The sequence below is a fragment of the Cucurbita pepo genome, chromosome 11 (genome assembly GCF_057944985.1).
Source record: "Cucurbita pepo subsp. pepo isolate OVF chromosome 11, ASM5794498v1, whole genome shotgun sequence".
Classification (NCBI taxonomy): domain Eukaryota; kingdom Viridiplantae; phylum Streptophyta; class Magnoliopsida; order Cucurbitales; family Cucurbitaceae; genus Cucurbita; species Cucurbita pepo.
The window spans coordinates 16,063,977-16,078,155 of NC_141808.1; the positions used below are offsets into that span (position 1 = coordinate 16,063,977).

At 35.3% G+C, this 14,179-nt stretch overlaps 2 protein-coding genes across 2 annotated transcripts; both read right to left on the reverse strand.

Annotated features, from left to right (window-relative positions):
- Positions 1-1,053: 1,053 nt before the first annotated feature.
- PRA1.E (prenylated RAB acceptor 1.E) lies at positions 1,054-2,777 on the reverse strand. Its single transcript, XM_023665395.2, has one exon. It carries the CDS (start codon positions 2,154-2,156, stop codon positions 1,524-1,526), a length of 633 nt encoding a protein of 210 aa, XP_023521163.2. The 5' UTR covers positions 2,157-2,777; the 3' UTR covers positions 1,054-1,523.
- A 3,093-nt stretch (positions 2,778-5,870) lies between these two features.
- TPR10 (ankyrin repeat family protein) lies at positions 5,871-14,077 on the reverse strand. Its single transcript, XM_087128595.1, has 13 exons — positions 13,921-14,077; positions 13,752-13,814; positions 13,475-13,645; positions 12,458-12,589; positions 11,823-11,962; positions 11,206-11,292; positions 9,642-9,767; positions 8,691-8,843; positions 7,773-7,844; positions 7,019-7,120; positions 6,700-6,870; positions 6,479-6,558; positions 5,871-6,173 (listed from the first exon to the last, which is right to left on the reverse strand). The coding sequence occupies exons 1-13, from the start codon at positions 13,949-13,951 to the stop codon at positions 6,119-6,121; spliced, it is 1,383 nt and encodes a 460-aa protein (XP_086984721.1). The 5' UTR covers positions 13,952-14,077; the 3' UTR covers positions 5,871-6,118.
- Between the last annotated feature and the right edge of the window lie 102 nt (positions 14,078-14,179).

Consider the following 14,179-nt stretch of genomic DNA (forward strand, 5'->3'; position numbering starts at 1 on the left):
GTTTTGAGTTTCGTTTATTACATTTTTTACCCTTTATATTTCACTAAACATAAATACTCATTTTCAATCTTTCTAATACTTAATTTAAAAGAATTAAATTAGTTATTAAAATCAATTATATTTTTTATATCGTAATTATGTGATTAATTAGATAAAAGTTAGATTAAAAATCTTAAGTGAACTCTAGCAAATGCGATTGCCTAGTAATGTAATAACGTAAAAGATTGCAACGATTGTCTAAGTCGATGAAATCGAATATTTATGGTAAAAATTGATACACCATACCATTTTATTAATTAACAATAGCAATTAGATTAACAAAAGTCAGACAATTTTCACCACGCTATTTTTTAAAATTTATTTAGTCCAATTATCATAACAAATAAAAGAAAAAACCATTTATGTTAATCAATGCCAAAGATTCCAAAATTTAAATTTGTGACTTTTAAATCTTTTTTATTTTCATAATTGTGATCAAATGAATCATGATAAGTTGGTCTAGTGATCAATAAATATAACGTAAAAATAATAAAAGATTTAGAGAGATTTTGTCTAATGAAACTCTAAATTTTCAAATTGGTTAATCAATTCTAAAAAAATTAAAAGCTCGACGACTAAATTACTAAATTTAAACCTCAATTTAAGCCTCGTAAAAAAAAAAAAAAGTTAAAAGCTCGACGACTAAATTTAAACCTCGTAAAAGTCGATATTTCTGGGCAGTCGTTTTATTCGTTTTAGATAGCTTCGAGTCCCATCCCCTACATTATTCTCAAAATCCTCACAAATCAATCCCTGAAGAGGTTTCATCCTAGCACAGAGAAGTTTTGGCTATCAATTTTTCAACCTAAAAAGTAAGCGCCCAGGAAGGCCTTCACTAGGGCACTCTCGGCAATTCAAAAACATAGTTCGACCATGTTTCGAGTGAGATTATATATCTAATTCAGTTGAGCTATGCTCCTGTTGCTTTTCAAACCATAAACTTCTCATAGTAATACTTTTTTCTACATCAACATCATATAAATGAATGGATAAACAGAAGGCCACATCAAAACATTGTCAAATCAAAAGATGCAAGCACAGTATTATAGAACAAGGAAAAACCATAGTTCCTCATGCTAAATGTTCGAGTGATGAACATTGAATATTTTACATGTACATATGAAAAAAAAAAAAACCAGGCAAAAGCAAGAATCCTTCCAGACCCAGAAAATAAACACCAAATTCAAGAAACCCTCTCCATTCCAAGATCCAACCACATCAATCTCCCAGAAAAAAGTTGATGATTCAGAAACAGCATCTCAGAATCTCCCACATTCAAACTCATGGGTGTCTCTAATGCCACTAAAGCTTTAACCCCACCATAAATATAATCCACACCAAACGAAACACAATGTGAAAATAAAACCAACAAATGAATTGGAACCAGATTCCAATGACCAGATGAATCCAAGCTAGCACAATAAGGAATCGAGTAATTGAGACATACCCATCAAAAACGCCAGAATTCTGAATGAAATTGAGAATCAAATCCGAGTGTAACCTCGTTGTTGTTGTTGCTGATTTCCCACAACCGACAGCAATCCCCCTTCTGCGGCGGTCTCCTCGTCGAGGAAATGATCCGCTGTAATCCGAAACGCCGCGTGAAGTCCGACCACAGCGACACCTGTAATTAGGGCTCCCAAAACATTCGATCCGACATCAGTAGAAACAAGAGCAATGATGGTAACAATGCTCAAAACCCCCAAAACGATTTTATCATCGAATGTTTGGTTGAAGAGAACGAGAGGCTGGTCGCGAAGGAAGTAGCAGAACAACCAACCAACGAAGATGAGGAGAAATACGATGATCGAAATCGGGTGCCAGAACAGGCTGAAGAAAACGATTATGAGCATCACCAAGGCGTAATTAACACGAAAGTAGTCGACGTTCTGGCGGATTCTGGCCATGGCGTCGTCATAGCTGAAAGGGAGAGAAAAGGCGGAGAAATCGAAGAGCTCTCGCCATGGCCGCCGTGTGGCGATTAGGGATTGCGTGGTGGATTTAGCACGTTCGAGGAAGGAGGAACTGGAAGGGAAAGATGGTGGAACTCCGGCGGAGGTGGAGGCAGCCGGAGAGGGTACGGTGCCGTAGCCGGCGGAGAATTTTACCGGTGACATTGGGGGAATTTGGACGGATCTGAGGGCTTTTTGGGGGGAAATGGGTTTTAATTTTCTGGGAAATTGATTTGAGGGTTGGATCAGTAGAACGGAGCGATGGGAATATGGGTTCCCATCTCCAGTTCTTCCTGTTTCTGAATCGTCTTACATTCTTTCTTTTGCAGAGATTATAAAGAAGACGGAGATGGAGAGTTTTCAGTTGCAATTTCCACCGTTTTCTAAATAATAATTTAAATGAAAATTATGAATTTCAATATGACATGTCAATTTAGTTCAACATAAACTAATTAAGTTATGGTTAATTTCGTTAGATTAAGTCTTCATGAATGCCACAAATGATAAATATGGTAATTTTTAGTAAAACAAATATAACTATATCTAAAAACATATGGATTTTAATATATTAAAAAGTCTCAAAACCTTAAGAAAAGATTACAAGGAAAATGCCCAAAAGAACCCCTAAAAGAGAATATAACCCACCGAAGAACTTAAAAGAGAGTCTAAAGGGGCCGAGAATGAGAGTTGTGAACCTAAAGGACGCGCTCCCATCATAAGTGATAGACGATTACTCGCCAGGCTAACATCCAAACTCAATAGTGTAAGCATTCCCTAATACTAGTACGACAAACAAAAACCAAATTTGTTGTCCCAAGAACGTATCTCAAGGCACTCGAAGAATAAGTGATCAGAGAATACATACGATTAGAAATAAAACATTCTAATGATGTAATTGAACCTGTATGTAAAACCTATCCCAAGCAGCCCGCCATAGAATAAAGTATGCTTAGGAATGTTCCCTCCAAGACAACCGAGTTCTATACTAAGGCATCTTGGGTCTCTTAAGGCACGGTACATTTAATGTTGGTCAATGAAAACACACTAGAACGATAGGAGGTCATGCAACTTAATCCTTCCTATCATAAGCCAAATAGAATACATAGAACTATACAATCTATCCAATATAAAGAATCACTATGTTATCGACAAGATTCATATAGTCAAAGAAAATCATCCACTTATAAATAAGGTGTCAGTATCTAAAACAAGCATCGTGCTAAACTAGTGGAATATGAGTCCTACTAAAAATCACGGGTCAAACAAGACTAAACACTAACAACTCTACCACGCATAATCTATGTCTGAACCCAAACAACACAAAGAGAAAAACTCAATTCGTTAAGTTACTATTTTATTAACATATTTAAATACACGTGCATAACACACGAGTGGGTCTGCTACTTACAAAAAAATAAAATAAAAAAAATAATAAAAAAATAAAATAAAAAAGCTTAAAGGAGTGATTACATGTGAAAATCTTATCAAAATATTAAAGAAAACAAATATACGTTTAAAGTAGAAATTAACTCACCAACCAAATTCAAGACTAAAAGATAAAAGCATAACACAACAAATAAAATTAAAAAACTTTAACAGTAACCAATTTTGTCTTGTTTTTGCATTATCAAACAGAGTTTGTTCCAAGAAAATAATTTAGAATTTGTTTCATTAGATTAGCCTAATTCTTAAGCTGTCGTGGTTGCCCACGTCTTCAAATTCCACTGCCTCATTATTATCTAAATTTTAAATTGGCACGTCCTCTCCATATCATCATCCTATATCAACACATTTTTCACGTAATTATCAGAACAAACCAGCTTAATTAATACTAATCACCAACTAATCAAATCATTAGCTCTAAACTACTCTCAAAGTTATAGGACACTTCCATTTTTATACAAACTTCTATACCAAAAACAAACATAAAAAATAAAATAAATAAATAAAAACATAAGTCAAGACTGCAACAGAAAGGCGTAAACAGAACAACAATCCATCCAAAGTGAACGAATTTCTTCGTATTAGCCTTTGTAAAGTTATCTATAGAACAATTGCAAAATGGCTGTTGAATAGGCTCCAACTTGTCTTAGGCAATATCATTAGTGATTCCCAAAATGCCTTCATCTCAAGCTGCCAAATAGCGGATAATATCATCGTTGGATTCGAATGCATTTACTCTATCCATTGCTCTAAATGTAACAAGAATGTGTATGCACCTCTCTAACTAAGTTAGATGCGATGAGTTTTCCCTAAAGGCTTCAACAGAATAACAATCGTTCTTATCACCAAATTTTACCCTATTAACCTTTGTAATGTTCATAGAACAATTCTGTTTAATGGTGGACAATATCATCGTTGAATTCCAATGCATTCACTCTATCCATTACTCTAAATCTAGAAAGATCGATCATGCATCTATCATGCGAGTTTCACTCAGAGGCATGATGAATAAAATATGTTTCCATGACGAAGTTCATCATAAAATATGTTTCCATGACGAAGTTCAGAAAGTTGGTAGGTAACCTACCAGCTTATGATAGGGTTGAACGGGTTTTTCACCCAAAAAAAAAACGTTTGTAGATCATAGTCTACAAGGATATCTATTCTTGAAAGATGAAGAGGAAATTTTACTGAAAACAACGGTTCCAATCAATTCCAATATACACTATAAGTTGTTTCAGAATTTTGAGCAGCTGCTGTCAGTACCTGAACCATATCATGGCAAACTTTTGGTGGGGCAATTCAGAACTCTTTAGGAACTCCATAGCCCATACACCTAGAATACCTACAAAAGCTATACTCTTTATGTGGCACGCTTGTCTAAATATCCTTCCCTCACAGAACCTTTACCCAAGAGGAAACTTTTAGACACTCCTATGAGCCCATAATGTAGGAAACTACTCCCTGAGACTGATATTCATGTTCTTTAGCATTGCAAAATGGTAAAGAAACATCAGGCTCATGAGAGACACTTACGTTTTCCTTTTAAACAGCCCAACTTTGATATCCTCAATCTCTCTTGCAGGGCTTTATCGGTTCTAAACAGAGCTAGGTGAGCACTTTATTGAGATAGGGAAACCCCTCTGAGAACCTCTGAGAACCGTATATGAGAATGTGGCAGGCTAATGGCCAGGCTGGAATACGCGGAACACAATGGTGGTAAACAGACAATCCACAACAAAATTATCAGAGACAATCAGAGACAAATAATTATCAACACAGTAACACGACCAATGACAACAAAATGGGAAGCTCCAAATAAAAACACTTACAAAATCAATGTGGATGCCCCCATTTTGGATCAAGCCATAGTTTTGGGTTGTATAATCTGGAACCAGAAAATTGTGACTGGGGCGGAAGAATGCGCAAGTGTCTCAAATCTCATGGAATTGGCCGAAGCTACAGCTATTCATATTGGATTTCAGCTAGCCAAAGATGCAGGAATCAGACCTGCCACAATAGAGTCCAACGCCATCACCTTCTACAATCTGATCCGAGGAACATATCACTACGAAAACGACCTCCAACCTGTTGTGGAGAATATTCAAGAACATTTGAAAGGAGGAGATGTTACAGGGTTTCGCATACCTGTCGCCAAGCAAATGGCCCAGCTCATGCCTTTGTCGTCCATGCCCAAATCCACCGTCACACTGAAATCTGGATGGAAGAAAGCCCACCTTGGGTAAGACGAGGAGCTTCTGGATGTCCAAGCAATGTTACGGCTGCACAATCTCAGATACCTGACTTACGAGGACGAAGACGTTTTGGTGCCCCATGCCAACTTAACTTTTTTTTAATTCTGTTTTCAGTTTTTTCTTTATGTTTAAATGGAACAATTGATTACGATCTAGTTATCGAGACTAATCCAACATTAAATTACCACTGATACAATATCAAATAAATTGAATAATAAAAAGAAAACAGTCACTTTAAGTTATTCTATAGAGGGTCTGTTCATGAATTCCACACCTCAACTTCTCTCTATCAAAATCAACACTATCATTACTGTATCTAACGCCCACCCCAAAAGGAAATAAATTACAGGGAAGACAGGCAGAAGTAGAAAAATGGATCCTCGCCAGCACAAGATCTGATCATCTAAAGAATCAGCTATAGACGCTGGATTATGGTTTTTGTTTATCTGTGCCATGAAACTTTCTGCCCGCTTCAACTGCTTCCCTGAAAAGAACGAATAGTGTGATGAATTATGAAGAGTAACCCCAAAATCCCCAAAAAAGAGAATCCTCAAACAGATTGGAGGAAGCATATATCATATCAACCCAGAAAGCATTACTGTCATAATCAAGTTTGTCCACTTTTGCAGTCATAATAAATGAAGACTTTCAACAAAACTGACTAATTACCATAAAGAACTACAAAAGAATAAATAGAAACAAAGACTATCAAAAACGAAACCTCCAAATATAAATAACAAAAAAAAACACACACACGCATAGTAGAAACAGATTGAGATTAATAAGAACCTGAAAGCATTGACCAATGCCATATTGTTAGGATCAAGCTGAACACCCTCGTAGAAAGAGTTTGCTGCTTCTTCAAACCTCTGCAGTTATGACCACAAGTTCATGGAATAAGAAAAGTTTTATGATTCTTAAACAAAAAAAAAAAAAAAAAGAAACTACTGAGTAGTGAGGTTATGACATCAACGCCCATGAAATGATTCACAGTGAACCTGAAGACTTGCCTGCAACAAACGTAAAGCTGCACCTTCTCGATAGCAAGCCTTGGGCCAATCTGGTTTCAATGCTCTGCAGGCTCTTGCATCTGCTAAGGCCTGCTCAGCTTGACCTAACCGTATCCAACAAAGGCTTCGGTTGGAAAACAATGTACCATCAGTTGGATCCAGGTCGATGGCCTACAAATTTACATTGTATTAGCAGTCCGGTAGCATCAGCCATGCTTCCCAATACAGTCTCTGCCACATCTCATAAATTCAAAAAAAAAAAAAAAAAAAAAAAAAATCCACCAAAAAGAACCAAGAAAGCAAAAGACCAAAGCCCTACCTGTGTATAAGCATCAACCGCTGTCTGAAAATCCTTTGTATTGAAAGCATCATCCCCTCTAGATTTGGCCTCTGCGGCTTTCTTCTTTGCTTCAGGTGACACCTAGAAGTTAAGTTGTAACAGTCACAACAGAGAACTGTATTACCACTTATAAATATCATTCTAGTTTCTGTGCGCTTCATTAGCATTTTCATTTTATCATTTGATTAAAAAGTTGGTTGTTAAGGGAGAGGATAGAAGTGTACTTATCTCATGAAACTTCCAGGGACCAATTTGAATATAAATCAAATCACCATATCAAAATTTAGTAAATATTCTGTTGATACCAAATTCCAAAACCTTATTGCAACCATATTTTGAATAATCCATACGTAAATAATTTCCCTTTACAGCCAACTCAATACACAAACAGGCCAATGATTCATCTAAAGAAAGGTTTGAGTGCCTTTAATGCTTAATTCCCTCCGAGGTTCGCAGTTATGAAAGGTTGAACACTTGAACCAATATTTAAAATTCTTTTCCAAACAATGAAAGTAGTTGTTTCTCTCACCAAAAAAAAAAAAAGGAATTCTTTCCCAACCAATATATTGAATGACATAGACAAATTGTAAGTTACCATCTTAATTAGCCATTAACTTTCATCATCATCATCACTTATTAATCACGTTGGAGTGTTGCATAGAACGATCCATATGAAAACTTTGAACAGATGCATAACCAAAAAATAAGCTGATCGAGAGGGTTATAAATGCACCTCAGGCAAATCTTGCTCTCGTGCTGTGGAGTCTTTATGTTTATTAACCTCTTCCAGATTTCTAGAAAGGTCCTACAAATTTCCATTGCAGTTAAGATACAAAGCAGCTATGAGATACAAGAACAATAAACAGGCAGATGTTAACGCAATACTTCATAGAAAGCAGCAAATTCAATCCCTTGTTACTCTATTCCAACAAAATTTAGCCCTTAAATTTATAATATGAAGCAGCTATGAGAAACAAGAAACAATAAACAGGCAGATGTTAACGCAGTACTTGATGGAAAGTAGTCAATACAATCCCTCTGTTAATCCAACAAAATTTAGCCCTTAAAGTTAAGATACGAAAGAGCTATGAGACACAAGAAACAATAAACAAGCAGATGCAAACACTGCACTTGATAGAAAGTAGTCAATACTACCTCTGCTACTCTATTTCCATTTAAAGGGTTAGTAGTGTGATCCCCCTATTCAAGCAACACTTTTTATCATTGTTATTATTTACGTTTATCTCTCCATTTCGTAGATCAGATAGCTTTACATACAATCTTCTTTAATTGCAACAGTCTAGATCGTGCAACAATAAGTTATCGAAAATGCAAGGTCTGTAACCTTATTCCGCATATGGCTCATCAGGAATATGGCTCAGCTTCCTCCCTTTATATGAACAATTTTCTTGTTTTGATAGAAGATTTATTTTTGTAAAGGAAGAACAAACCACATGATAAAAGCATGAGACTATCCAAGGGATGCTGCAATCTAAAGGTTCGTATGGGAGCAGAGACCAACATCAAGTGTACATTTTGATATCAAACGCAAAGAGTTTCTGAAGCGTATATATGCTAATGGAAAAAATGAAGGTATCAAGAATAACCTATCTGCTAATTAGAAAGCCAAAATAGAATTACAAAATCATACTCGATCTTTGTTGATTTCATTCTGCATATACTCGAGTATTACATCAGTGGTCCAATTAGGAATTGCCTCAACTGCTGAAGTCAAGGGAAGAAGAATCTCAACAGCTGCCCGATTACCTCTGGCTGCTGCAACCTGTACTGGCTTTAGCCCATCCTATAATGCAACAATAAAAAATAAAAATAAAAAAATTATGCTTAAAAGTGATTTTCTTTGATATAACTTTTTATAGCAAACAAAGAAACTTTAGTGATCACAGCAAAAATGTACACAGCTTTTGACTTGCAAGTTAAAAACATGGAGTAAGACCATTCTAGTCTCCCTAGAGTTCGAAAGGAATCTAGCACATATTCATAATCATTACAAGAAGTTTAACAAGCACTTTTTGATCAAATCTAAAAAAATGGTATGTTGGTTGGAAAAATTCTAATATCAATTTCAACTGAAGCTGCATAATACCACCACGAGACCTCAAATAAGCTTTGCCGGTTACTAGTTGATTTGATCTTGAAATATTTGTAAATAAGCAACTATTTGTTTCTTTTTTCTTATAGCGGAGAGTTTCTTTTAATTTATAGTAAAGACTTTTCACATATCAATGAAAATTTTCTATTTCTTGTAGGGGAGAGTAGGATATCATATATTGATTATTTTGATTTTTCTGGTGTCTCTACTACCTTTTTAATTACCTAAAGTTGGGGTGTGGTTTTGTAAGCTCCTTTTGACAAGGTTTATAGATGTTATTGTATTTTCTCAGTACAATTTTATAGTAACTTCCACTATATCAAAGAAAGATGTTTTGCATAAAAAAGATCTGAGAGAGAAGAAAAATATGAAACGTTGGTATCCCATCCCATAAATCAACAAAAGAAAGAATATGAACAAGATTTTTTTTTAAAAGTAATAACCATGCCTAGATGTACAACTTTGTCCATGGACTAGGCTCCATACTACCTCATCAATGGCATTAGGATTGGCCCCAGCTTGTAACAAACTATTAATAATTTCAAGGTTCCCACTATCAGCAGCAATATGAAGAGGGGTTGCTCCACCAGCACTGATATTTACTTTAGCACCTGCCTGTGGATTAAATGCAAAGGATGCAAAAAAGTCATATTCTACTAGACACGGACATACAGCAATACTTGCTGATTCAAAAATTAGCATAGAGCAACAAAGGAACTACTATGGTTGAGCACTGTAGGGCGGATTTGTGGAAGATATGGCTGGAATGAAACTCAACAAAATTTTAAACGAAGAGAAGGAACCACAAGTGAATTTCTAGAGTTCTCTATCTTCAATGCTCTTTACTGGTGTAAAATAGACAGCCTTTGAAGAATTCAGCTTAAATTTCCATCTGACCAACTGGAGGAATCTTTTGTAATTCCTCTGATTGTGACCTCATTTTGTATTTTTTTGGATTATTTCATTCTTTCAATGAAATTGTTTCTTATCCCAAAAAAAAAAAAAAAAAAGGCATAAAGCAATATAACTGTCCAACAAATGCACAGAATGAAAGTACATTTTCCATCACCAGACAAATATGGATTCTTCCAGATAAGAAACACTCGTAAAGAATTTACAACAGGGAGAAAGAAAAAATAGGTAAAAAAGAAAACATACTTCCTTGCTTCTTCCTCGAACATCCTAATCACTAATTGTACTGTGTTCTCCTGAATAACTTTCAAGTCCCCATAGAGACTGCTTTTTGCCAAGCTCTCAGCTCAGTCTTTATTTTCTCAAGTTTGTAAAACAAGACCTAATGGACATTCTCAAACCATACAATTCTTTTTTCACTGCTCTTCTTCAGCAACCATTTAGAAGAATATGTTCAAAACATTTGGATTTCAATGATGCACTCCCCCCTCCAACTGGTAACAGGTTAGAATTTAGATAAAAGCTATTGGGAGGACCAACATAGCTACTGTTCAGCTATTTTCTGTGAATATGCCATAAGATTCCTTACTAGCTTAAAGGGATGTCAAGGATTTTGAGGAAAAAAAAAATTATTCTTAGCCTCTAGGCAGTGTATACTAGACTGGATATAAATTTTTCTAACTATTCATCATTTTTACTCATACCAATTGTATCGTTTTCTGTGCTCTATGATGGTGAATGCACACATTCTGATGCCTGTGTTTCCATCACTTTTTTCAATATTATCTTCTCTATAGGAAATGCTTCTGATCCAAGACGAAGAAGCAAAGAGTTATCTCTAGGTGGTGTACACTGGACTAGCTATATATTTTTCAAATTATTTATCATTTTTTATTCATACCAACTAGATAGTTTTTTGTGCTCTACGATGATGAATGCAGAGATTCTGATGCCTAGTGCTTCCATCACTTTTTGTACCATTTTGTACCATTCTCTTCTCTGAATGAAATGCTTCTGATCGAAGAAGCAAAAGGTTCATTATTTACACATTACAGCTTGGAAGTAATTAGAATTCAATCAAATATCATTAGTATATGACCTCAGAAGGAACGAAAAAAACGAAGGTCAACAGAAACAAAACCTGAATCAATAAATCCAAGCAAGCCAGAGAACCAGCAGCCACTGCTGACAATAGGGGGGTAATATCATCATCAGTTTCAGCGTTGGGCTGAAAAATATTAGAGAACATTTATCGCATTAGTGTACACATACAAAGGGAAAAAATCATCCACGCTTAAATTATCTAAAACATGTTATTGAAAAAATTATGACATGACAAGCTAGTGAAAGTAAATGAAAGAGAAGCTGAAGAACTTAAGAATATATAATGTAGTTGAGGATAATCCACAATCAATGGCAAAGACCCATTAGAACATCTCTGTTTTTTTTTTTTTTTTTTTTTTTTTTGTGTAAAGGACCGATACTTCTCTCGACAGTTAAATCATTACTGGCCTCCCAAAAATAGAGATCAATTCATAAAGAAATCTTAAAGGAAGATTACAACTTTACAAATATTGTTCTATGAATATTATGCCGAAGTTAAAACACAAGAATTAACAAAGCAACACTTTCATCAAAAAAACTTTCCAATTAGAACGAAATCAAATAAGAAGCCTCAAGTACACAAGAAACTTCAATCAATTATATATTTAAGAATAAGAAATCTCAGAATGGAGATAAAATTGTGAGCTTATATACATTAGCGTGGTGCTCAAGGAGCAGTTTTACAGCTTCCTGTTGGGCATGACCAGCAGCCCAAATCAAAGGGGAGCCGGCATCACTCTGGGAATTAACATCAGGACCTCTTGAAAGTAAAAACTTTAGCAGCTCAATATTTCCTGCATTAGAAATTAGAATTAATAAAAGTTATACGTCGTTCTACAAAATTAGTCCTTACCCTTTCTATCTGTTCTAGGCATGGCACGTACATTTGCCAACCCCAATATTTAGTTTGGTTAAGCATCCTCCCTTCCCTCCCACCTAAACCATTCACTCTCACCCCTTTCTAAGCAAGTAATGGAAGAATTTCATATCATATAACAGACACTTGTAGTTGTAACTATTTAAGCAGCCAAGCCACATGATAAATAATCTAGATGTAAGATGTTCAATGATTAAAACAAAAATAGTTCCCTTCTAATATCCAGACCTAAGAATTAGATGTACAATGATGCAGAACTAGGTTCCAGCAATACACTCTACTGTTACTCAAATACTTTTTTTCTATTTAGGAACCGCTGCTTAATCAAATCAAAATGCCCAGAACAGAACCCTGTAACCCACTACATGTAGGGGCGTGAGAAGAAAGAAGAAGGATTAAAAAATGAATTTACCAATGCCTGCAGAATGATGAAGAGCTGTGGCCCCTAAGTCGCTTGCTATTGCAGGATTAGCACCACTCTCAATAAGGTATCTTGCAGTATCAGTATGTCCTTGTCGAGCAGCATGAATAAGTGGCGTTTCACCTGTAAAACTCCAAATGAGGTCTAATATTGTAGTACTTGGAGAAAAAAACACAGGACATCATGGTTTCCTTTTTAAGTAAAATGAAGAGCGTCTTGAATTCTTGATGTGAAGAACATGATCATACAAATAATTTACATCCTTTATTGAACTTCATACTAGCAAAAGGCAATAAGAATTATACAAGAAAAAAATAATTATACAAGAGTGACACAGACAAAACCAATAGAACTCTATACTCATTAAGAGAGCATTTAGAATATCAAATTAATCTTCTCGTGCTCAACAGTCAAACATTTCTCAACCTGCATCTTGCCTCTATTTGTCAAATGCAAACTACGATGCCTCCTTGATAAGTCTAATGGTAATGAAGTACTCAACCAAGTAAAAACAAATACACTCCACCTAAATCCAAATGCTAACATGGATTCCAAACTAATCTACGTGTAGCATCAAAACCAGTACCAGGTGCAAATAAGAACTCTTTCTGGGAACTTGTTTCTTCAAGACCAAACTTGGCAGTTCAGTTAATTACCTTGTTTTCTTTGTTAAACAAAATATAGTTAATTCTACAACACGAAAGGTACATCTAAAACACAAATTAGAATCCAACTTCATCGATATGCAAGTGAAGACAATAAAATAAAATAAAAAAAAATCTATCATGGGCATAAAATGGAATATCAAATTATTTTCAGCATTCCTATAATTAATAATCATACATAAGCCAATTAAATTCCTAAAGAGTTGAACATTAAAGGCAATAGAAAAGATTTAAGAAGATTTATAGTTCAACAATGGCCAACTCTGACGACTAAAACACAATTTCCTTATCTCATAACCCAAATTCCCCCAACAAATAGACAAATAACGGATGAGTAACTTGCCATCTTCATCTCTTGTATCAACATCGAGCTTCAATTCCTCTAGCAGATACTTGCAGACCTCAGTCTTTCCTTCTCTTGCCGCGAAATGAAGTGCTCCTCGCTTATTAGCATCCTTAATGTCAGCCACAGTTCCCGACAATCCCTTCCCATCATCAAGCCTAGCAGCCAAATCTAATTGAACATAACAAAGCATTACATAAGAAGTCGAGAAATTTTATAAGAAACATAAAATAATCAAATTCAAGCTGACAAGAACTCGAATAATGAAAAAACTTACTCTTCATGAGATCAATGTTTCCCGTACGAGAGGCGTTGAGAAATTGTTGAACTATCTGCCTCACTGGATAGAATACAAGATTTTGCATTATACAAATTGTTAGCATATAAGCAGAAAAAAGAAGAAGATTAAAATGGGAAACAGGTACAAAAGATGGTGCTAGAAGAACCTGCGAGAGCGTCTGAAGCATCGGGAGCCATGTTGAGGTAGGCTTCTGAGATTGGTTCCTAAAACCCTAGAAGAAGAAATTGTCACTCCAACGACGACAAAGCAGTACTGCAGTTCGTAGAATTCACTGGCTTGCGCGGTTTTTTCTTTTTTTTTCTTTTTTTGATAAATTATGATATTAGTTTCTATTTATTCCCGACTTTCAAATTTGTCTTATAAATCATTGTAAGAATCGGGAGCGATTACTTTAAACACGTTTT

What these genes read in the sequence shown, in the direction of transcription:
- PRA1.E (XM_023665395.2), bottom strand. Translation starts at nt 2,156, where the DNA reads ATGTCACCGGTAAAATTCTCCGCCGGCTACGGCACCGTACCCTCTCCG.
- TPR10 (XM_087128595.1), bottom strand. Translation starts at nt 13,951, where the DNA reads ATGGCTCCCGATGCTTCAGACGCTCTCGCAG. An exon ending in ATGAAATCAACAAAGATCGA is followed by an intron (nt 7,845 to 8,690) that starts GTATGATTTTGT and finishes GGAAATTTGTAG; the next exon opens with GACCTTTCTAGAAATCTGGA. An exon ending in GCATTGGTCAATGCTTTCAG is followed by an intron (nt 6,174 to 6,478) that starts GTTCTTATTAAT and finishes CGTTCTTTTCAG; the next exon opens with GGAAGCAGTTGAAGCGGGCA.